At 58.5% G+C, this 23371-nt stretch overlaps 1 protein-coding gene across 3 annotated transcripts; it reads right to left on the reverse strand.

Annotated features, from left to right (window-relative positions):
* Positions 1-521: 521 nt before the first annotated feature.
* Positions 522-12130, reverse strand: LOC142825842 (killer cell lectin-like receptor subfamily G member 1). Of its 3 annotated transcripts, none has more exons than XM_075917928.1 (6): positions 11328-12130; positions 9791-9892; positions 8500-8559; positions 8080-8228; positions 6633-6736; positions 522-5963 (listed from the first exon to the last, which is right to left on the reverse strand). In XM_075917928.1, the coding sequence occupies exons 1-6, from the start codon at positions 11401-11403 to the stop codon at positions 5762-5764; spliced, it is 693 nt and encodes a 230-aa protein (XP_075774043.1). In that variant the 5' UTR covers positions 11404-12130; the 3' UTR covers positions 522-5761. The 3 variants fall into 3 exon arrangements, with proteins under 3 accessions (XP_075774043.1, XP_075774042.1, XP_075774044.1); XM_075917927.1 differs by having other exon boundaries at positions 9791-9895; XM_075917929.1 differs by lacking the exon at positions 8500-8559 and having other exon boundaries at positions 9791-9895.
* Positions 12131-23371: the final 11241 nt, after the last annotated feature.

The raw sequence follows: 23371 nt of genomic DNA on the forward strand, positions 1-23371 counted from the left end.
GGAGAGGCTGGTGGTGCCCGGGAGGCGCTGGCGATGGAGGGGCTGGCAGTGCCCAGGAGGTGCTGGTGGTGGAGGTGCTGGTGGTGCCCGGGAGGAGCTGGCGATGGAGAGGCTGGTGGTGCCCGGGAGGCGCTGGCGATGGAGGGGCTGGCAGTGCCCAGGAGGTGCTGGTGGTGCCCAGAAGGTGCTGGCGGTGGAGAGACTGGCAGTGCCCGGGAGGGGCTGGCGGTGGAGGGGCTGGCAGTGCCCGGGACAGGCTGGCGGTGCCCAGGAGGGGCTGGCGGCGGAGAGGCTGGCAGTGCCCGGGCGGCGCTGGCAGCAGAGGGGCCGAGGAACTGTCTGGCTCGTGCGGAGGCAGAGGACAAGTGATCCCGCTGGCAGCAGGAAGTAGAAATTTGCATTGAGCTGGGAGCAGGTGGGGCCAGCCAAGTGCAGAGGGGCTTTCACCAGCAGCCGACTTCCCTTTTAGTGACGCGAAGCAGGGAAAGTCCTGCCCCGGGGCCCGGCCCTGGATTGCAGGAACTTGGAGGAAAGGCCCCTTGGTGGGGGGCTGGAGCGATGCGCCCCGGGCTACCGTGTCAGGCTTCTCCGCCCGGAGTCGGAGCCTCGCACACACGGAGCAAGGGGCAGGGCCACACAGCCGCCCCGTGCACCAGGCCTGCTCTGGTTACTGTGGGACGCGGTGGCCCCGCGTACAGGCAGTACGGAGCTGGGCGCCGGTTCCACACACTGCGCCCCTGGGGCTGGTGGGCTCTCAGGGCCGGCTCTCCGCAGCCAGAAGGCCCCTGCTGGCCTCTCCCACAGGGCGCTGACGTACCCTAGCCGAGGTGCCGTCCTGTACAGCGGGGCTGACTGTGCCTACACCCTGCACATGGCCACGCTGCCCTCAAACCTCTCCCCAGCACGGCACCCTGAGGCTACAGGCTGTGGGGGGCTGGCCAAGGCGCGAGTTACCGGCACGTTGCCGTTATTCCAGCACTTTTACAAGTCAAAGCAACTTTCCTGGCTCTGCTTCCGCAATATTACAGCTTCTGCCTCGTGCCTCAGAGCCTTGAGCACCGGGACAGTTTGGGGTCACCCATTTCTTGCATCCTCGGCCTGAAACAGCCGAGCCAGATTCTGCCGGCGTCAGCCTACGGCTTCCTTGTGTGTCAGCTCGTCTGACCCGACCCGGCTTCCTCTGCACATCGCTCCCTGTGCACCGCGCTCAGTCTTAGCCTCTGCTCCGCATGCTGGTTCTGGGCGGCTCTCGAAACGTTCTCTGCCTGGGGGCAGTGGCAGGCATCGCCCACCTAGCGAGAGGGGCAGGTCCCCAGAGACCAGCGACCTGCCTGGACCAGGGCCCTTAAGCGTGGCCAGCACACAGCTGGGGACGCGGCTGGGACCCCGCCAGCCAGCAGGGACCCCAGGGCTGCTCCCCTACGGGGCACGGACAGGGCACTTGATCACGTGACCGGCTCCAGTTTGGGAGGTGCCAGGAGAACAGAGGATTCCCCTCCGCATGGCCCAGGGGTAACAGGGTCCTGGGGGCCCCTCCCTCTCGTCTCCCTGCCCTCCGCTCCAGCAGCCTCGCAGGACAGAGCCGGGAGGGGTTTGCTGACCAGCCTGAGTCGGGACGGGCCCCAGGGGCTGTGAACCCAGCAGCTAGTTCCTCTCTGCTCAGCGCTTGCCCCAAGGGGGCTGCAGACAGGGGAGTGGAGTATGACGGGGGGAGTCCTGCTACAGTTAGTGAGACCCACAGCACCTCTGCCAGCCCTGCCTCTGTGGCCTGCGCCTGCAGCCCGACAGACCACCCGCCAGAGATGTGTCTACCCAGAGCCGGGAGTGGCTTGAATCATAGAATCCTAGAACACTAGGACTGGAAGGGACCTCGCGAGTCATCGAGTCCAGTCCCCGGCCCTCACGGCAGGACCAAATACTGTCTGGACCATCCCTGATAGACATTGATCCAACTTACTCTTAAATATCTCCAGAGATGGGGATTCCACAACCTCCCTGGGCAATTTATTCCAGTGTTTCACCACCCTGACAGGAACTTTTTCCTAATGTCCAACCTAAACCTCCCTTGCTGCAGTTTAAGCCCATTGCTTCTTGTCCTGTTCTCAGAGACCAAGATGAACAAGTTTTCTCCCTCCTCCGTATGACACCCTTTTAGATACCTGAAAACGGCTATCATGTCCCCCCTCAATCTTCTCTTTTCCAAACTAAACAAGCCCAGTTCCTTCAGCCTTCCCTCATAGGTCATGTTCTCTAGACCTTTCATCATTCTTGTTGCTCTTCTCTGGACACTCTCCAGTTTCTTCAGGTCTTTCTTCAAATGTGGTGCCCAGAACTGGACACAAGACTCCAACTGAGGCCTAACCAGCGCAGAGTAGAGCAGAAGAATGACTTCTCGTGTCTTGCTCACAACGCTCCTCTTAATACATCCAAGAATCATATTTGCTTTTTTTGCAACAGCATCACGCTGCTGACTCATATTCAGCTTGTGGTTCACTATAACCCCTAGATCCCTTTCTGCCATACTCCTTCCCAGACAGTCGCTTCCCATTCTGTATGTCTACGTCTACACTGGCACCCTTTTCCGGAAATGCTTAAAATGGAATAGTTTTCCGTTATAAGTATTTCCGGAAAAGCGCGTCTACATTGGCAGGATGCTTTTCCGGAAAAGCACTTTTTCTGGAAAAGCGTCCATGGCCAATGTAGACGCGCTTTTCCGGAGAAAAGCCCCGAATGTCATTTTCGTGATCAGGGATTTTTTGCGGAAAAGGCTACTGTGCTGTCTACACTGGCCCTTTTCCGGAACAGTTTTTCTGGAAAAGGACTTTTGCCCAAACGGGAGCAGCATAGTTTTTCCGGAAAAACACTGACAATTTTACATTAGATCGTCATTGCTTTTCCGGAAAAGCAAGCGGCCAGTGTAGACAGCTGGCAAGTTATTCCGGAAAAGCGGCTGCTTTTCTGGAATAAGTGGCCCAGTGTAGACACAGCCAAAGTGTGAAACTGATTGTTCCTTCCTAAGTGGAGCACTTTGCATTTGTCTTTATTAAACTTCATCCTGTTTACCTCAGACCATTTCTCCAATTTGTCCAGATCATTTTGAATTATGACCCTATCCTCCAGAGCAGTCGTAACCTCTCCCAGCTTGGTATCATCTGCAAACTTAATAAGCGTATTTTCTATGCCAATATCTAAATTGCTGATGAAGATATTGAACAGAGCCGGTCCCAAAACAGACCCCTGCAAAACCCCACTTCTTATACCTTTCCAGCAGGATTGTGAACCATTAATAACTACTTTCTGAGTACGGTTATCCAGCCAGTTATGCACCCACCTTACAGTAGCCCCATCTAAGTTGTATTTACCTAGTTTATCGATAAGAATATCATGCGAGACCGTATCAAATGCCTTACTAAAGTCTAGGTATACCACATCCACCGCTTCTCCCTTATCCACAAGACTCGTTACCCTATCAAAGAAAGCTATCAGATTGGTTTGACATGATTTGTTCTTTACAAATCCATGCTGGCTGTTCCCTATCACCTTGCCACCTTCCAAGTGTTTACAGATGATTTCCTTAATTACCTGCTCCATTATCTTCCCTGGCACAGAAGTTAAACTGACTGGTCTGTGGTTTCCTGGGTTGTTCTTATTTCCCTTTTTATAGATGGGCACTAGATCCCTTTTCCAGTCCTCTGGAATCTCTCCTGTCTCCCATGATTTTCCAAAGATGATAGCTAGAGGCTCAGATACCTCGTCTATCTACCTTTAATCAGGCCCTGGTGACTTGCAGGCATCTAACTTTTCTAAGTGATTTTTAACTTGTTCTTTTTTTATTTTATCTTCTAAACCTCCCCCCTTCCCACTAGCATTCACTGTGTTAGGCGTTCCTGCAGACTTCTTGGTGAAGACCGAAACAAAGAAGTCATTAAGCACCTCTGCCATTTCCAAGTTTCCTCCAAGATCTCATGGTCAAGCCAAAGCGGTTTGCTTTGTCGACAGAACTGCATGTAGTCCAGACGCTCTTTGTCAACAGAAGCTTGTTGATAGTATCTGTGGACAAAGCCTCTGTCGACAAAAGCCTGTAGTCTAGAGACGTACCCTCTGGGTTAGGCTAAAAGGGGTAAAAATCAAGGGTGAGGTCGTGCGAGGGGTCTGCTCCAGGCCCCCTGCCCAGGCGGACGGGGTGGATCAGGCTTTTTTAAACAACTCACAAAATCGCCGGAAGCGCAGGGTTTGGTGGTGAGGGGGGACTTGGACTCTCCAGACGCGTGTGGGGAAACCAACCCGGCGGGGCCCAGACTGTCCCATACGTTCTCGGACTGCGCTGGAGACAATTTGTTTTCAGGAGGCTGGAAAAGGAACTGGGGGAAGCTGCTCTCGATTTGATTTGAACGACTAGGGAGGAGCTGCTTGAGAATCTGAAAGTGGAAGGCAGCCGGCGTGAAATCAGAGTTCACAGTTAAAAGGAAGCGTAGAAGGGAGAACAGCAAAACAGAGACATGGATTTCGGGAAGGAAGCTCGGTGCTGCAGCCTGGGCCAGGGCTGGGCTCCGTGTCCCAGGCCGGGCGTCACCTCCCCGGGGCCGCAGGGCAGCAGACGGTGCCTGCAGAGCAATCCACGCGGGGCCGTGTGGCCTGGGCAGGTTCCCCTCCCCCGACACTGCGCAGGAGACACGAGCCTCTTTACACTGTTTATTGGGGAGATCCACGGGGGGGAGCCCCGCTCCTCAGGCCCCTGCTGCCCATCACCATGGCATCAAATCTAGAGCAGCAGCGCGGCCCCTAGGAAGCTCCAGCTGGGGTAACGCCTGGGCTGGGGGCGCCGGGGTCAGCGCTGGGGGGTTTCCACGGGGGAGCCCGGCTGCAGTGGCTGGAGTTGCTGAGATCCCTGCAGAGGCTCCGGATTCGCCCGGTCTCAGGACACTCACGCCCAGCGGGTCCCTGCACCCGGGCAGGCTGGTCCCAGCTCTCACCCCCTGCCCCAGGCTCTGGTCTGTGCTGGCCCAGGGCACGGCTGCACGCGGGGCCAGCGTGTGAAATTCTGGCTCCGTCGGAGCGGGACCCGTGCCTGCAGGGCCAGAGCTGTGCCCAGGGCCGCTGGAGGGAGCAGAGCAAGGGCCTGGGGGAAGCCTAGACCTCGGAAAGGGCAGCAACCGCAGTCCAGGCCGGCTGGCACCTGGGTAGCGTCTGCACACTGGGCTGAGGAGGGGATGTGCCAGGAGCCCTGCTGTGCTGAGCCACGCCAAACCGAGCTGTGCCGTGCCGTGCTGCACTGAGCCACGCCAAACCGAGCTGTGCTGAGCCGAGCCGTGCTGCGCTGAGCCACGCCAAACCGAGCTGTGCCGTGCCGAGCCGTGCTGCGCTGAGCCGTGCCAAACCGAGCTGTGCTGTGCCGAGCCGTGCTGTGCTGAGCCACGCCAAACCGAGCTGTGCCGTGCTGAGCCGTGCTGCGCTGTGCCACGCCAAACCGAGCTGTGCCGTGCCGTGCCGTGCCGTGCTGCGCTGAGCCACGCCAAACCGAGCTGTGCCGTGCCGAGCCGTGCTGCGCTGAGCCACGCCAAACCGAGCTGCGCTGAGCCGTGCCAAACCGAGCCGTGCCGCACCTGCCGGGGTCAGACACAGCCGCGCTGCGAGGGCCGAGTACAGCAGACACGCTGTAGGACGAGTCCTGGGCAGTGGTGCCTGGGCTGGCGGGAGCGTGGGGCCTGTGGGGGGAGGGGAACCGGAGCAAGGGGGCAGGTTGCCGGGGCAGGAGCTGCTCTCACTGGGGCTCGGTGCAGGTGTACGTGGTGTTGCCCCAGAGGAAGGCGCGGGGGGCAGGGCCGTGGCCGCACTGCAAGGCGAGGGCGCTCTGCTCACAGATCCAGGGGCAGGCGTCGGAGCACTGCCCGGCCACCAGCCCGGAGCCAGACACCCTCCCGCAGGCCAGGAAGGAGGCCGTGAGGCGCGTCAGTGGGAAGAGCCTGGGGGGAGAGAACACAACGGGCAGCATCAGCGACTCCTCCGCAGGCTGGAACCTGCCGCCTCCATCGCAGAGACCCCCGGGAAACAGCCCCCCGTGCGCCCCACAGGGCCTCTGGCAGAGCCGGGCCGGGCCCCTGCACCCCACAAACAGCAGCCGCCGGGTATCCCAGGGGCTGGCCCTGGCAGCTCTCCTGGTCGTTGGAATCCTACGCCCCGAGCCGTTCCACCCAGGACCTCCTCTGGACGGTCCGGCCCCCACACTGGGTTAGCCCATGGGGCCTGTGGCCAGTCCTCAGGGTGGTGCTTCCAGGAGCCGGGGCCCCATCTGGCCCAGGGGCCCGCGGAGGCTGTTGGCTTCCCTGCCCGTGGGCCCCTCTAGCCTGGCTCTGCCCCAGCCGGCCGTGGGGCCGTGGGCACGGTGGGTGCTGCCCTTCCCTGTAGGGTGGGGGCCCCGCCAGCTCTGGGGTGCAAACAAATCCACCTTAGTGCAACTCCGGCACGCAGGGCGGGGGCCCACAGATCAGAGACCCTGCTCCCAGCCCTCCTGAGCATGCCGGGGGGGGGGGCAGACAGCCCACGTGCCAGTGTCCAGAGCCCCCCAGGGTGCAGAGGGAGGCCCCAGTGGGCAGCCCGGGCGGGGGAGGCCTGGGGCTGAGGCCTGGACCTACCCGTTCAGTGCGGAGCCGTCCGCCCACTTCCAGTCAGCCCGGGCACGGTCCCGCTTCAGCCCGACGTGGTACGTGTGGCCCCTGGACACGCGCTGCAGGAAGGCCTGTGGCCCGAGAAACCCGCGAGTCTGAGCCCCGCTCGGGCCCCACGCGCCTCCCCCGCCCCCACGCCTCCCTATGCACCTCCCCCCACACGCCTTCCCTCCCCACACGCCTCCCCCTCCCCCACGCTTCCCCTTGCGCCTCCCCCGCCCCCACGTCTCCCTATGCACCTCCCCCCACACGCCTTCCCTCCCCACGCGCCTCCCCCTCCCCCACGCTTCCCCTCGCGCCTCCCCCGCCCCCACGTCTCCCTATGCACCTCCCCCCACACGCCTTCCCTCCCCACGCGCCTCCCCCTCCCCCACGCTTCCCCTCGCGCCTCCCCCGCCCCCACGTCTCCCTATGCACCTCCCCCCACACGCCTTCCCTCCCCACGCGCCTCCCCCTCCCCCACGCTTCCCCTCGCGCCTCCCCCGCCCCCACGTCTCCCTATGCACCTCCCCCCACACGCCTTCCCTCCCCACGTGCCTCCCCCTCCCCCACGCTTCCCCTCGCGCCTCCCCCGCCCCCACGTCTCCCTATGCACCTCCCCCCACACGCCTTCCCTCCCCACGCGCCTCCCCCTCCTCCACGCTTCCCCTCGCACCTCCCCCCACGTGCCTCCCCCACCCCCACGCCTCCCTATGCACCTCCCCCCACACGCCTTCCCTCCCCACACGCCTCCCCCTCCCCCACGCTTCCCCCCGCGCCTCCCCCTCCCCCACGCCTCCCCATGTGCCTCCCCACCCCCACACCTCCCCACGCACCTTCCCTCTCCACACCTCCCCATGTGCCTCCCCCACCCCCATGCCTCCCCACGCGCCTCCCCCACCTCACCACACGCCTCCCCATCCCCCACATGCCTCCCCATGCCCCATGCCTCCCCACACGCCTCCCTATGCACCTCCCCCACACACCTTCCCTCCCCACATGCCTCCCTCTCCCCCACACCTCCCTATGCACCTCCCGCCACGCGCCTTCTCTCCCCACGCCTCCCCCCTCCCTATGCTCCTCCCCCTCCCCTACACCTCCCCCCACACGCCTCCCCCTCCCCACGCGCCTCCCCCTTCCCCACCCCCGCCTCCACACCTCCCTATGAACCTCCCCCCATGCACCTTCCCTCCCCATGCCTCCCCACACGCCTCCCCCTCTATGTGTCTTCCCCTCCCCCATGCCTCTCCTCCCCATATCTCCCCCCATGTTTCCCCCACACATCCCCATGAGCCTCCCCCCATACACCTTTCCCCCCCATGCCTCTCCCCCTCCCCACATGCCTTCCCTCCCCCCCAGGCCTCCCCCGTGCCTCTCCCTCACACTGCGCCATGGCCGGGCCGTGCGGCCTGGCGCTCGCTCCGGGCACACTCACCAGCGTGGCGTTGGTGCTGAGGGTGGCGAGCCGGGCGCCCCGGGAGCAACAGTCCTCTCTGCTGCTCTCCCAGTCCCGCTTGGCCGAGGACAGGAAATAGCACTTCCCACCATGCCGCTGCCAGCCGGCCGGGCAGCACTGGTACCGCCCTGCACGGAGAGGGGTGGTGGGCAAAGCGGGAGCCCTGCCGGTGCCCCTCTGCCCCAGCCCTGGGCCCAGGCACCTGGAGCTCTCCCCACACGGCCCCAGCCTGCCCAGCGGCGCACCGGTGCTGGGGTGAGGCGGAGGGTCTCCCAGGCCGCTGAGAGAGCAGGTACTAGACCCAAGCCTGGACAGCGGCTGCAGGGAAGGCCTGGCTGCTCCGTCCTACCAGGCTGACTCTGGAGCCAGCCTTTGCCCGGCCCCGGTCCCCTCTCCTACCTGCCAGGAACCCGCTCTCCTCGGCACTCCCCGGCTCCGACGCACAGCGCCCCACGCGCCCTGAAACGGCAGACTGTGAACGCAGGAACTGCCCCGGCTCTGCCCAGGCGCCCAGCACTGCCCAGGGGCAGACGCGCAGGGGGTAGAACGGGGGAATCCCCCCCGCCAGTCAGGGCTTAGCGCAGGCCGGGGTCCCAGGGATTCACTCCGGCTACAAGCCCTTGTCTCCCCTGGGCTGGAGCGCTGGACGCCCTCGTTAGCCTGTGAGGCAGTGGGGCTTTGGGGGCTCCAAGGGGGGGTACATGCAGGGGGGATCAGTGCCGGATGTTCCTGATTTAATGCGGCAAGGGGGGAGTTTGTTGTTGCAGGGAACAGCCCAGAACTGGAGCCGGCGTCTGGTGCCCCCGGCTCTGCTCAGAGGACACGGCTGGATCCGGCCAGACGACAGACCAGGGGCGGCGGGGGGGGGGGGGGGGACGACCCTGGTGCCTGGCCCAGCTGGTCCCAGCGAGGGGGGAACACTGGCCGGGGGGGGAGAAGAGGGGCCCGGGCGACCCTCTTACCTGGGGATAGACACTGGCGGGGGAGGGGCTGGGGTTATTGGAGGCTCTGCTGGGAGACGGGGGCTGTTTTGGGGGCTGGGGGCAGGGCAGGCAGGACTCAGCCGGCTGCAGGGGAGGCTGGCATGGGGCTGAGGTCCCAGCCGACTGGCCTGAGGGATCCTGTGCTGGGTTCAAGGCTCCATAGCCCCTCCTGTTTGGTGCTGGCTGAGTCGCTCTGGGCTGGGGAGCAGGGGGGCATCGTTCCCTCTGGGAGGGGAGGCCCGGGGGTCCAGAGGGAGGGGACCCCCCGAGGGGGCTCACGGCGGCTGGAGGCCCTGAGAGGCACAGTCCTGTAGGCAGAGGGGCAGACCCCCCAGGTGAGAGTGGGCCCCCCAAGAGGGGGGTTCTGCCCAGGAGCCGAGGGGCCAAGTGTGGGCACGACCTGTGAGCTGCGACACAGCCACACAAGGGTTAATCCTCATTGGGTCCTGCTGAGCTTTGGGCTCAGTGTGTCATGGGGCAGGGAGTTCCCCAGGTTCCTGTCAAAGGTGTTGCGTCTGACCCCTGGCTGGGCCCTTGCTAGGAGCCAGGGAGAAGAGACGTCTCCAGTCTCCGGGGCTTGTTCGGTGCCCGCGTAGGCCAGTGTGCCGCGGGCATTTCCCGGGCTGGTCACGGCTCCGACCGCGCCCCCGTGGCCCTGCGGGGTGGGAGCTGCCGGGAGACGGGGACCGGACGCTGCCCATACTCACCGTGCAGGCCCAGCCCCACCAGCGCTGCCAGGAGCAGGAGGCAGAGGAGAGCCAGGCCGAGAGCCGCCCGCTGCCAGACGAGTGGGGAGAGCCGCTGCAGGACTACTGGAGAGAGAGGTGGGGTCACTGCTAGGGGGTGAGCGCAGCAAAGCAGGGACCCCCCCAGGCAACAACTGCAGGCCCTGGGGGCCACCCACGGATCCCTGGGGGCAGAGCCCTTGGAGGACACAGCACAGAGCCACCCTACAGCTCGCTGGGGGAGAGGACAGCACAGAGCCAGCTGCAGCTCGCTGGGGGGGCACAGAGCCAGCCGTGACTCGCTGGGGGGGGCACAGAGCCAGCCGTGGCTCACTGGGGGGGCACAGAGCCAGCCGTGGCTCGCTGGGGGGGCACAGAGCCAGCCGTGGCTCGCTGGGGGGGCACAGAGCCAGCCGTGGCTCGCTGGGGGGGACATAGCACCAGCCATAGCTTGCTGGGGGGGCACAGAGCCAGCCGTGGCTCGCTGGGGGGGGCACAGAGCCAGCTGCAGCTCGCTGGGGGGGCACAGAGCCAGCCGTGGCTCGCTGGGGGGTGGCACAGAGCCAGCCGTGGCTCGCTGGGGGGGCACAGAGCCAGCTGTGGCTCGCTGGGGGGGGCACAGAGCCAGCTGCAGCTCGCTGGGGGGGCACAGAGCCAGCCGTGGCTCGCTGGGGGGTGGCACAGAGCCAGCCGTGGCTCACTGGGGGGGCACAAAGCCAGCCGTGGCTCGCTGGGGGGGGCACAGAGCCAGCTGCAGCTCGCTGGGGGGGCACAGAGCCAGCCGTGGCTCGCTGGGGGGTGGCACAGAGCCAGCCGTGGCTCGCTGGGGGGTGGCACAGAGCCAGCCATGGCTCGCTGGGGGGGCACAGAGCCAGCTGTGGTTTGCTGGGGGGGCACAGAGCCAGCCGTGGCTCACTGGGGGGGACATAGCACCAGCCATAGCTTGCTGGGGGGGCACAGAGCCAGCTGCGGTTTGCTGGGGGGGCACAGAGCCAGCTGCAGCTCGCTGGGGGGGACATAGCACCAGCCATAGCTTGCTGGGGGGGCACAGAGCCAGCCGTGGCTCACTGGGGGGGGCACAGAGCCAGCTGCAGCTTGCTGGGGGGGCACAGAGCCAGCCGTGGCTCGCTGGGGGGGGGCATAGCGCCAGCCATAGCTTGCTGGGGGGGAACAGTGCCAGCTGCTGCTCGCTGGGGGGGGCATAGCACCAGCTACGGTTCGGGGGGGGACAGCGCAGCTGTGGCTCGCTGGGGGGGCTCTCTTGGGGGCGCAGCGTGGCAGGGTCCCCGGGCTGCCAGCTGAGTCCCCTTTGCTCCCGCCCTGGGACCCAAGGCTTCGCAGACAGCAGCGCCCGGCCGTGGCCGAGGGCTGCAGCGAGCCCACGGCAGGCTGGGGAAAGCAAGGCACGGGGAGGGCCGGAGCCCGGCGTCTCCGGGACGCAGCAGCGGGTGCCGCCCGTGGCTCTGGAGCAAGGCGCCACTGGCCGGTGGCTCTGCCGAGCCCCTCCCGGGGGCGTTACCTGCTCGCGGGGCTGGGGGGGGCAGGTTGAGCTCAGCGTACACGACCCCCTCTGCCATCTCGCAGGCGCCGTCCATGCTCCGCACCGCGGGCCGCTCCCCCCAGCCTGTGAAATGGAAAGTGTCGCGGCGCGTCCCGTCCCCAGGGACACCAGCTGGGCAGACGGCTCACAGCCCCATGGCTCCCCGGGGAGGAAACTCTGCATCCGGGGTGGGGGTGGGGCTCCTGGTGCAGCCCCGGTGACTCCAGGGGGAGGGCGGAGCCAGCGGAGGGGGGGCCGGCGTAGCCCTAGTGGGTCCAGGGCACCATGAGGCCGTGCTGGGCTCCAGCCCCCCCAGAGCAGCATCAAAGGCGAGAGCCCCCCAGGTCGGTGCCCCCCCGTTGCTTGGTGGAGCAGCACACGCCCACCCAGCCCTGGTTTCTGCGTCGCGGCTGGCGGCTCATGCATGCAGCACATGACAGTGGCGTGGCCGCGGGGCAGACAGGTGTGGCGTGGGCGGCCTTCCTGTCCCAGCGTCATGGCGACAGGCCTCGGGGTCCCCCCCCCACCAGGGCTGCGGGGACCAGGGGCGGGGCAGGGGAAAGCGAGCAGGGAGTTGGCCGCAGCCCTGCCCATCGGGGCCCCGTGCCCGGCCCAGCATCCCCGCTTGGCGCTGCCCATCGGGGCCCCGTGCCCGGCCCAGCATCCCCGCTAGGCGCTGCCCATCGGGGCCCCGTGCCCGGCCCAGCATCCCCGCTAGGCGCTGCCCATCGGGGCCCCGTGCCCGGCCCAGCATCCCCGCTAGGCGCTGCCCATCGGGACCCCGTGCCCGGCCCAGCATCCCCGCTAGGCGCTGCCCATCGGGACCCCGTGCCCGGCCCAGCATCCCCGCTAGGCGCTGCCCATCGGGACCCCGTGCCCGGCCCAGCATCCCCGCTAGGCGCTGCCCATCGGGGCCCCGTGCCCGGCCCAGCATCCCCGCTAGGCGCTGCCCATCGGGGCCCCGTGCCCGGCCCAGCATCCCCGCTAGGCGCTGCCCATCGGGGCCCCGTGCCCGGCCCAGCATCCCCGCTAGGCGCTGCCCATCGGGGCCCCGTGCCCGGCCCAGCATCCCCGCTTGGCGCTGCCCATCGGGGCCCCGTGCCCGGCCCAGCAGCCCCCTGCTTGGCGCTGCCCATCGGGGCCCCGTGCCCGGCCCAGCATCCCCGCTTGGCGCTGCCCATCGGGGCCCCGTGCCCGGCCCAGCAGCCCCCTGCTTGGCGCTGCCCATCGGGGCCCCGTGCCCGGCCCAGCATCCCCGCTAGGCACTGCCCATCGGGGCCCCGTGCCCGGCCCAGCATCCCCGCTAGGCACTGCCCATCGGGGCCCCGTGCCCGGCCCAGCATCCCCGCTAGGCACTGCCAATCGGGGCCCCGTGCCCGGCCCAGCAGCCCCCTGCTTGGCGCTGCCCATCGGGGCCCCGTGCCCGGCCCAGCATCACTGCTAGGTGCTGCCAAACGGGGCCCCGTGCCCGGCCCAGCATCCCCGCTTGGCGCTGCCCATCGGGGCCCCGTGCCTGGCCCAGCATCCCTGCTCGGCACTGCCCTGCCCCCACAGCCCGATCCCAGCCAGGGACCGTGTCTTCCTGCTGCTCTGTGGCCCGTGACTGTGGCTGCTGACGTGTCTGAGGTGCCGGGAATCAGACATCTGGCCCCGGGGGGGGGGGGGAAGGGCTGCAACTGCCGTGCAAGGGAAATGCCGAGTGACACCCCCCCCCCCCCCCCCCCAGGCTGCAGCCTGACAGGGCCTGCTCGAGCGGGACGCTCCGGAGAGCCAGGTCAGGGTGACTGGCGTAGAAAACGGGCAGCCCCAGCCCGAAACTGGGGACCCTTCACTGGCAGGGCCCCCAGCCCACCTGCTTCCCTCTGACGTGCCTGCTGCCCTGTACCCCGCCCCCCCAGCACCCTCCCTCCGGCGCTGAGGGGGTCTGCAACCCGGCGCACCAGCTAACCCTTCCCCTGCTCCTCTTAGGGTTGAAAGTTTTATTCTTTTTATATTTCTTATTTTAGGTACAGGAATGTCGCAGACTATAGCAATATCAGGCACGTATACATATTAACATGCATTTCATATTTTACAAACTAAGGCCCTTCAGTTGAAGGCCTAGTTTCTTTGTTCTGAGGTAGAAAACCAGTCGTGGGTATTGTGGCGGTGTTAATGAGATCAGAGGGATTCTGCCAGTGTTGAAGGCCAAGCCTCCATTGTTTAATGTACGACGCTGTTGCTTTGCCGTGCAGATCTGTACCCCGGAGACTAGTGTATGTGGGAGTGTGAATGTGTCGAGATAAGATGCAGTTCTGTGGCTTTAGAACCAGACGGTCAAAGAAGGGGGTTGAGCGAGGGCGGGCGAAGGCCAGAGGACGAGACAACCTGACTGCGGAGGAGTCATCTATCCCCATCAGTGCGTAGCCCTACTCACGAGAAGATTGGGTAACTGGCAGACTGACGAGCCTTAGGGCGGAGCAGTCCCCCGACAGGACGCTTGTTACAAGGGGAACCTTCGGGAGACGTTCTGGGAACACTCCCATCAAACAGATAACAGCGGACAGAGCGAGATCCATGGATTTTAACCGAGGAGGAGGAATACATAAAGCAGGGAGCTTTGCTATGGAAATTTGGATTCGTCTGCCTCACTGTCTGGAAAGGAGCATCGGATCGACCGACCGACAAGGCCCTGCTCCCCCTGTGCTCAATCTGCCTGGCCACTAGATTGACAGACTGTGGACTGGTAACTATAGCCTCTGGCAGAACTGTGTGTGCATGATGATTGGTGTGTGTGTGAGTGACTGAAATGCACATGCAACTGCTGTATTCTCAGTCAATGCGGCATCCTGCCTTTTCCCCCATAAAAGATCTCGTGGGCTTTGTTTAAGCATAACATTTTTGGTGGAGAATGCGGGGGCAGGGGAGAATCAGTATGCTGTAATTATTGACAATATTACTAAAAAGGTGTGCACACCCCAGTCAGGAGATACCAGCTAAAAAGAAAGAATTAATTGTGCTCACTGCTGTATGCACTGTTGTGCATTATTGGTATACATACACACTCGGTCATAGCAGGGCGAGAAATAGGGCAGAGGTTTAGTATCCCTCTCTCCACTCCAGATTGCTGGGGGAATTTGATTACAGGGGGCCGTCTGCCTAGGGAAGTACCCTGAATGAGGTGTGTATACCCCCGGTCGTAGTAGGGTCGGGCAACAGGAGGACTTAGTGATCCTCGTCTCCAAACTGGAGTAACTGTCGGTGCATACACCCTCGGTCGTAGTAAGGCTGAGCACAAGAGAGGAACTTAGCATTTTGCTCTCTGATCCTACGGGAGGGATTTACTTGTGATTGCAGGGGGCTGTCTGCCTAGGGAAATACCCCGAGTCACCCCGTGTACGTACCCTCAAGGGTAGTAGTGCCGAATTATACAAAGGGAAGCTCAGTGTCTTTCCCTCTGGCCCAGAGAGGGTTAAATTCAACAAGCAGGAGTGAGAGAAGGAATCTGTAAGCCTGAGAGCTGACACGGGCAAAGAAAAGATCAAAACCCCTTGAATACAGAATGTTTAGGCGAAAAGAGCCCCCTAAGGACGATGCTCAGGAGGAGCTGAAAAAGCTGCCGTGTGTAGAAGAAATAACCCCTTTTAAAGAAGTTCTGCAAAAATGGACGAAACAAGCAATAGCTGACGTCCAGGCTGTAACGGATTTGGAAGACAAACTGGCAAAATACTGATGGATTTAACCCTTCGACCGTACTGAAAAGGGATTCCGCTGCACTTTGGTTGTTATGGGCCGCCTGTAATGAGGCGTTCCTCCGGCTGGCTAATTGCCGAGCAGCAAACACTACCCTGCGCGAGAAGCTCAAAGCGAGAGGCAGAAAATTGGAAAGTATTAACTACAGGCGTTCGCGGACAGCTAGGTGTGCTTAAAGACACTGGAAGGGAACTGAAAACCAAGGAGACGGGATTGCCAGAACAGGTGGAGGAAAAAGATACGATCATGAAAGAAAACCAAGTCCTACAGGGCACGGTAAAGAAGCTAACACTTGAGCAGGGCAGAGCCCCTGCAAATCACAACCGCTGCGAATCTGTTATCAAACAGCTTAAACCAAAGCCAGGCTTGGCAACCCGTCAGGTCGCAGCAGTCACAGCGGGAGAATGGGACCCGACACAGTCCGGGGAAAACCAGGCCTGGGAGGAAGGAATATGGGGCCCCAAAGAAACCTGAGAGGGAGATATATGGAATAGCCCGCAGGACTGTATACATGATATGGGTGTGGCCCCGATAGCGGCTACCAATGCACCACGGTAAGCGGGCAGTACAACTATTCCCACAGTGCCTGTACAGCCACCGATCTCAAATCAATGGCTGGGGCTTTGGGGACCCTGAGTCGAGAGACCTTTTCCAGGTGGGGCACCAGCGATGTTACTTGCACGAAGGGAAGGACTCACCACCCCGGAAGCCTGCCGGCTAATGGGAGCGTGTGCAGCCCGAGATCAGAGCCACCCCGGACAGACTGAGACTTAATAACCACACTGGACTCTTGACTCTGGTGGCCCCATTCGGAATGCAGTTAGCCAGACGTAATTTTATGGCACAGGCTGTGGCATCCACTCAGGAGCCTACTGAGGACCCTGAAAGTTATTTAACCCGGTGGGCCCTGATGCAGGGAATGGCTGGTTAGTGCCAGTTGCTGTGGCTGTCCCCAGTATAGACACCTTACCGTTTGACACCCAGTCCTTGAGGGACTGCGCCACCTCTGTGAACCTGACTATTCCAGTGAACTGGCAGGATGGCCACCCAGCCCCCCTAGGGGAACTGAGGGGATTGGTCCCACAGATAACGACTCACTCCGGACCACGACCCACTATCAAGAAAGAAAGGGGCTCTTATGTAGCAGCAATAGAGCCAGCAGTCACCTCTACAAATGTCAGAGGCTGGAGAGGGATGGCAGGAGACAAATCGCTTGATCATTGTCTTCGGTCCACCCCTCTGGGGCACCTGGTGCTGGCCACTGTGGGCAGACAGGATACTGGGCTAAAGGACCTTTGGTCTGACCCAGTCCGGCCATTCCTATAAGAATGGCACAAAAGGAATTATTGGGAATCGGGGAGGATACACCAGGGGTCGTTCCCGGGGACGAGGGAACCGAGGTCGGCAGGGAGACCGAGTAGATCCAGGTCTCCGACAGTATCGAGCCAACACTTCTAACAGCAGGAAGAGGGAAAGAAAGGGTTAACTGAGGGTGAGATTCGCCGACTAGCCTGGCGGACTCTGACGCAGTGGAGAGCTAACCGTACACAGCGGGATGGGCACCACCTCGGAATTAGGCTGTGAGAGTTCAGTATATTTGCAAGGGAGTAGCCTGTGTAACCCCCAGTGCTCCACCACCACCGCTTCTGAATAGCACACAATAGGGAGGCCCGCTGAACAACGAACTTCCCCCATCAGTAGGGGCACAAGGTGGAAGTTCATAGGAAAGGTCCATTGGGACCCGGGAGGAAGACCATGTGTGTATGTTCAGCAGGGTAACACTACCCCGACATCGGCTTTAATAGACACAGAAGCGGCTGCGTCTCTAATCAAAAATACTCCAAAAGCAGGAAGGAAACAAACAAGCAACCTTCAATTCCTTCCAAGGCAACCCCAGTATTGGGTGGGAATGGGAACACGCCCCCTTTTCAGTACAAGCATTTCAAACCTTTGGGAAGCTGATTCAAACTGACATGGCTGACGACGTCATTCTGGGCTCAGTTGGCTGTGCTCCAGTAGCATAGTGATAGACAAGCCGGGGTGTGCTAGGGAAAGCTGATATTCCCCCTCCCCCTTCTGGGAAGATTGATCAGAAATTGGTTTTAGCAAAAGGGGGAGAGCGACCAGTTGCAGCATTATCAGTCCAACAAGTTGAGGAATGGCGCCAGAGATTCCCCGCAGTCTGGACGCAAAAGAAAACAGACTGTGGTAAAATTGATGCTTGTGTAAATGTTGGGGAATTAGTGCCTCCCCAGAAACAGTGATAGAGACACCCACCTAACCGCAGGAGGATTCTTACCGACAACCACAGGACATACCACGCCAATACCAACCCTGGTACCTTCCCTTGCAACAAACCCTGGTGCCAGCTTTGTCCGCATATTCACTCTGCTGACACCATTATTGGACCTAACCATGCCAGTTACAAGATCAAGAACACATATTCCTGTTCATCCAGAAATGTAATGTATGCCATCATGTGCCGACAGTGTCCGTCTGCTTTGTACATTGGACAAACGTCTCAGACACTTCGCCAAAGGATCGATGCCCACAAAACAGACAGAAGACTCTCTCACAGAGAGGAAGCTGTTGTTTGTTCCCCAGAAACAGTCTTCTTATCCACAAGAAGCAGAGGCTCAACTGACACAGACTATTCAAGAGTTGGAACAGCAGGGGTAATTCGGAAAACAAATTCACCTTTTAACTCCCCTGCATGGCTGGTATTGAAAGCAGACGGCCAGTCCTGGTGCTTAACAATTAATTACAGGAGGATTAATAAAGGTGCCGTACCTATGGCACCTATCGTGGCAGATATGACCCCGGCCACATCAAAGTATTTCTCAGTGATTGATCTAGCTAATTGTTTCTTTGCTATTCCCCTGCATCCTGATTCACAGGGTCGATTTGCATTTACAGTAGAAGATCAGCAGTGGACCTTTGCCGATTGCCCCAAGGGTACCACAATAGTCTGGCAATCGCACACCGGCATGTAGTGGATATGCTGGGCAGATTGAGCCCACAGGATAGGCAATTTGTGATTTCCTATGTAGATGATATTTTGGTTTGGGGGAAACTGAGGCACAGACACGGCTGATAACTGAAAAGGTGTTCGCATGAATCCAGGAAACAGGCTTCAAGGTAGCCTTAGAAAAGGCTCAATTAGTGCAGCCCTCTGTCACATATTTGGGTATAGTCATTGGACAAGAAGGGAGACAGATCGATCAGCGTAAGGTAGGAGCCTTAGCAGAAATGCTGGCTCCCTGCGGGTGCTGTTAGGGGGGTTCCGTTTCCTCAGATCACACATTTACAGGTACGCTGAGATCACCCGCCCCTTGTGGCGATTGCTATAGAAAAAGGCCCCCGGGGAGAGGAGCAAGATGCTGCGTGAAAGCTCTTAAAGCAAAAAGCCCCCTCGGCCCCAGCACTACACGTCCCTGGTGAATCAGCCTTTCGGTATTCGCTTGGCTGCTCCATAGTCACAGCACAACGAGGAGCAGAAACAGGTTCCAGGAGCAGGCGAATCCAGGCAGTTCCAAGGAGCTGAGACACTCCGACCCCTGTGAACGTGAATGCCCAGCAGCTGTCTGGACAGTCCATCTTCTGAGCTGCTTACAGGCACGGCTCCAATCACCATACAGAGCCCTCACACGCCACTCAAGTACATTTTGTCAGGAAAATTGATGGGAGGGAAAGGGTCTCACCGCAGAATGGCACGAACAGAGGAGTGACGGCAAAACAGGCCTACACCAGACATGCTAACACATGCTTTAATCGAGAAAGGAAGCAGACATGACCGTCCAGAGACCACCTTGGAGCAAAGGATTGCTCTAATGGAAATGCTCCCACTAGAGGAATTAGATACCGTGGGGCAAGAGAAACATATTGGGTTCACTGATGGTAATGCAATGGTAATAAATGGGGAAAGATGTAGAAAATATGCAGCCATCAATTTAGACAAGGAAGTTATCCAGGGACGGCTGGACCAAGGGTCAGCCCAACATGCAGAATGACATGCAATTTATCAGGGTACTTTCCCTTGCAACAAACCCAGCTTTGTCCACATATTCACTCTGCTGATACCATTATTGGACCTAACCAAGTGAGTTATAAGATCAAGAACACACATTCCTGCGCCTCCAGAAATATAATCTACGCTATCATGTGCCGAAAGTGTCCGTCTGCTATGTACATTGGACAAACGTCTCAGACACTTCGCCAAAGGATTAATGCCCACAAAACAGATATTAGACAAGATCACAAAGAAAAAACAGTTTCTTGCCATTTCAACCAGAAAGGACACTCTCTCAATGACTTAATTACCTGCATCCTGCTTCAGAAGACATTCAAATCTGCACTTGAAAGGGAATCCTCTGAACTGTCATTCATGCTAAAATTCGACACTCTCCGCGGGGGGCTCAACAAAGACACCAACTACCTTACCCATTACCAAGATAGCTTCCCCAATTATCACCTCTAATACCATTAGCTCACAGACATCTACCTTTCCCCACCTCTAATATCACTAACTCGCAGACAGTTACCTTCCTTCCCCCTCCCCCCGCCCGCATCCCCCTCCTGATCTGAAATGTGATTTGTCCTTTTCATATGTGTTCATTTTTTTTAATTGTATCCTTTGGTATATATGGTTGTGACTATTTTCTTCCACTATTTGATCTGAGGAAGTGGGTCTGACCCACGAAAGCTCATCATCTAATAAACCATCTTGTTAGTCTTTAAAGTGCTACATAGTCCTGCATTTTGAAACAGTACAAGCATTCACCACGCCCAGTGTATATTTATGCGGATAGCAACTTTTGCATTCAGGGAATTCAGTTCCGGATGCAGGACTGGAAAAGAAATGAATGGAGGGCGATGGATGGTAAATAAATCACCTACCCTGATGAGTGGAAGTGGATTTCTCAGTGGGTAACAGAGAATTCTAACCAATTGAAAATCGGCCATGTAGAAGCCCACAGTAAAGTGACAAGCAAAGAAGCAATCTGGAATAGTCGGCAGATGCTATCGCCTGGCAGCACAACAAAGCAATTGTAGCTAGAAGCCAGGTGACGCTGCCAGAAAACACCGAATTCCAGGGAAGGTGGAAAGGCCGGAACTGATTAGCATAGCTCACCCGTTTATGCATGAAGGGGTAAAAGGAACCTTATATCGGTTACAGCAAGTAACAGACTGGGAAAGCATGGAGGGTGCTGTCAGAACACGGGTGAGGAACTGTATTCGGTGTGCACAGGATATAGCACTACCCCGTCACTGGCAGCCCATGATGCACCAGCGAAGGCTTGGGCCCTGGCACAGAGTCCAAATTGATTTTATTGACAAGTTACCGCGGAGCAAGGAAGGGTTCCAATATCTACTGGTGGTCGTTGATTCTTTTTCAGGATGGGTAGAAGCATTTCCTACTAAAACAAATAGCACCACAGTGGGGGCTAAAACGTTTTTTAATGAGGCGGTATGCAGATATGGCACCCCAGAGATCATAGACTCTGACAATGGGGGAGCCTTTGTGGGAGAAATGTTTACTTTAATGTTCCAGGCTTTAGGAACTCAAGAGAAGTTTCACATCCCGTACCGACCCCAATCCTCGGGGCAGGTAGAACGCAGGAACCGCACCATCAAAGAGGCACTACGGAAAGTAGTTAGCCACACTGGAAAAGACTGGCCAGACAAACCGCCTCTAATTCTAGCTGCCATCTGTAGCACTGGCAGGCTGAGAACTAAAATCCAGCCATTCCAACTCATGTTTGGACACTCTATGCATCTTATGATTGATCCTAGCCGACTTACCGATCGGGGGAAACCCTCAAAGTAACAGCATGAGTATTGACAGTGGCTCAAGCAGCTGCGAGAAGACAAAACCACCCTCCAATACAGGGTTAATCAAGCCATCGAACAAACAAATACAAAAATCCAGGCACAGAACCGCACTGAGGCAACCCTGTGGGAAGCAGGAGATGAAGTCATGGATCTCGAACTGGGGAAGAGGGGCCGCTCCCTGGAATCGAGATGGACAGGGCCGTACTCCGCAGTGGGCCGCCGTAGCCGTCTGGTATACCGCATTGGCAAGGCTGGAGAATTAAAACGGGTGCACGTTTCACAAATCAAACCATTTGCATGATCAGTGATGTTTTGGACTTTTACAGGGAAAGGATTCCTGACATTCGGAGCAAAGGCGCTGCTTGGTCACTACTACTCTAGTCCAGTGTGAAACCCCAGTGTGAGGTTCGGCAGCCCTTGTTTTTGGGGGCCTGTGTATCCCAGATGTTGGGGAAAATCTACTCCCATCTCTCCTTTGGGCAGGGCAGCTCCTCTTTAACTAACCAGCCATGGATCCCCACTCAGGAACCAGGGATTTTCTCAGCCTGGTATGATAAAAGTACCAGTCGACTCCTGATGCCGCTGGGGGACACTAACATTTATGCCTGGAAGAGGTTAAGGTTAACCTCACAGACATCACAGGAACACAAGTCACTGGGAAACGGGTTAAAATAGAGGGTCCCTATGGAGATACCACCTGGAGTGCAAATTACCCACGATTACCATATCAATGGGATGAGCCTGTTAAGACAGGAACAATACTAACTGTTATTGTGGGAGATTGTCCAAAGGGTAGTGGGGACTTAAACCTTTGGTTTCCAGATACATGCACCAGGAGTTGGACCAAGGACATCGCTTTTAAGAAAAGCAACCCGATCAAAGTGAAGAAACCCGGATTGTTTATAACTCAAAGTGACCCCGTAAGGGTCCTTCAAAATCTTTTGCTAGTAGAGATCAGATTCACCATGAATTGGACTCAGTTGAATGTGTCCAGAATGGAGCCAAAATGTTTGCCATACTCCCTTCCTATTTGACACGCTTGGGGAAAGACACACCAAAGCCCCCAGAGCCGAACCGAGATTTAGCAGACACTATATTGGGAGGAATTGGTGCTGGAACAGGAATTATGAACACAGTGGATCTAGAGGTAATTAGAAATAAACTGAGCGCCTTGTCAAGATTACAAGATAGTTCGATACATGAGCAAGCAGATACCAATGTGGATTTGGTACAGATCGGATTAGGGAACTTGAAAGCAACGTGGAATGTATGGAAATGGTTAAACACGACCACCTGGCTGACACATAAGAAACAGCTGGAATTGGGAAACAAGACTGCTTTAACTATGGGATGCACCAAAATGCAAATTCTCAGCTTATCAGCACTTGAACATGAAATGCTCTGGGTAATACCAGGCAATGTTAAAGTACCGGAACACCTTTTAAAACAACGAAAAAGATCTTTGTTTGATACTTAAACATGAATGGATACACTATGTCTCCAGCAAAGTTAAACCTGAATTGTGACTAGGGGAAATGATTGTTAAAATGGCTCATCAACAATCTGTGGAGGCAGAGCTATGGAAAGTCAGTCCAGTACCGAAATTGGCCATGGGATCTTTCCGGTTACCCCGCACTATGGGTCAGTGGGCTGGGAAAGAAAAAGAATTATTGGACACACAGCAGAGTACAGAGTGGGGCCCTCGCAGATGGATACGCCTCTCCCTGCCTGCCACCACAGAGCATTGCAGGAGGGATCTATCGCTGGGCGCGTCTGGGATGAACTGGAAAATGTAACCCGTGTAATGGACAATGGACAATGTGTAAGTGTTGTATCCTGGGAAATAATATTTGGGGAGGATAACAGCATTCGCCAGCCACCAGCAGATGAGAGTAGCTGCAATGCGAGCATCTTATACACTAATAATCACTCTTATTACCTACCTAAGCTAGAGAAAACCCAAAACACCCTGATTCCCCCCTTTATTAACTTCTCCTTTTTCCTCGGTTTGGATTGGTGAGAGTTAGTTAACCACTTACTGCTAGAGAAAAAGGTCACCAGTTCTTACAAGAAACTCAGAAGGAAGTGGGACAGCAAGTTCTCCAAATAACACATGCAAATGTGGATATGATTCAAATTGCCGGTGCTGAGAAAGAACTTACTGCTTATCACTGGTAGGATATTTTTACCCTGGTCTCCCACATCTAAAAGCATAGTGTCTTTTGCTTCACCCATTGCTGATTGTACTGATATTGTGTTGCATTTGCCTCGTCGGAATCATATTCATGTGTTGTGGGATGAAAAGAATGTTCATTAAGGGTACGTCTAGACTACATGGCTCTGTTGCCAGAGGCATGTAGATGAGGCTACCCGACACAGTAAAATGAAACGGCGATTTAAATAATCGCGGCTTCATTTAAATTTACATGGCTGCCGCGCTGAGCCGACAAACAGCTGAT

This window comes from Pelodiscus sinensis, unplaced genomic scaffold, assembly GCF_049634645.1.
Source record: "Pelodiscus sinensis isolate JC-2024 unplaced genomic scaffold, ASM4963464v1 ctg178, whole genome shotgun sequence".
NCBI lineage: Eukaryota > Metazoa > Chordata > Testudines > Trionychidae > Pelodiscus > Pelodiscus sinensis.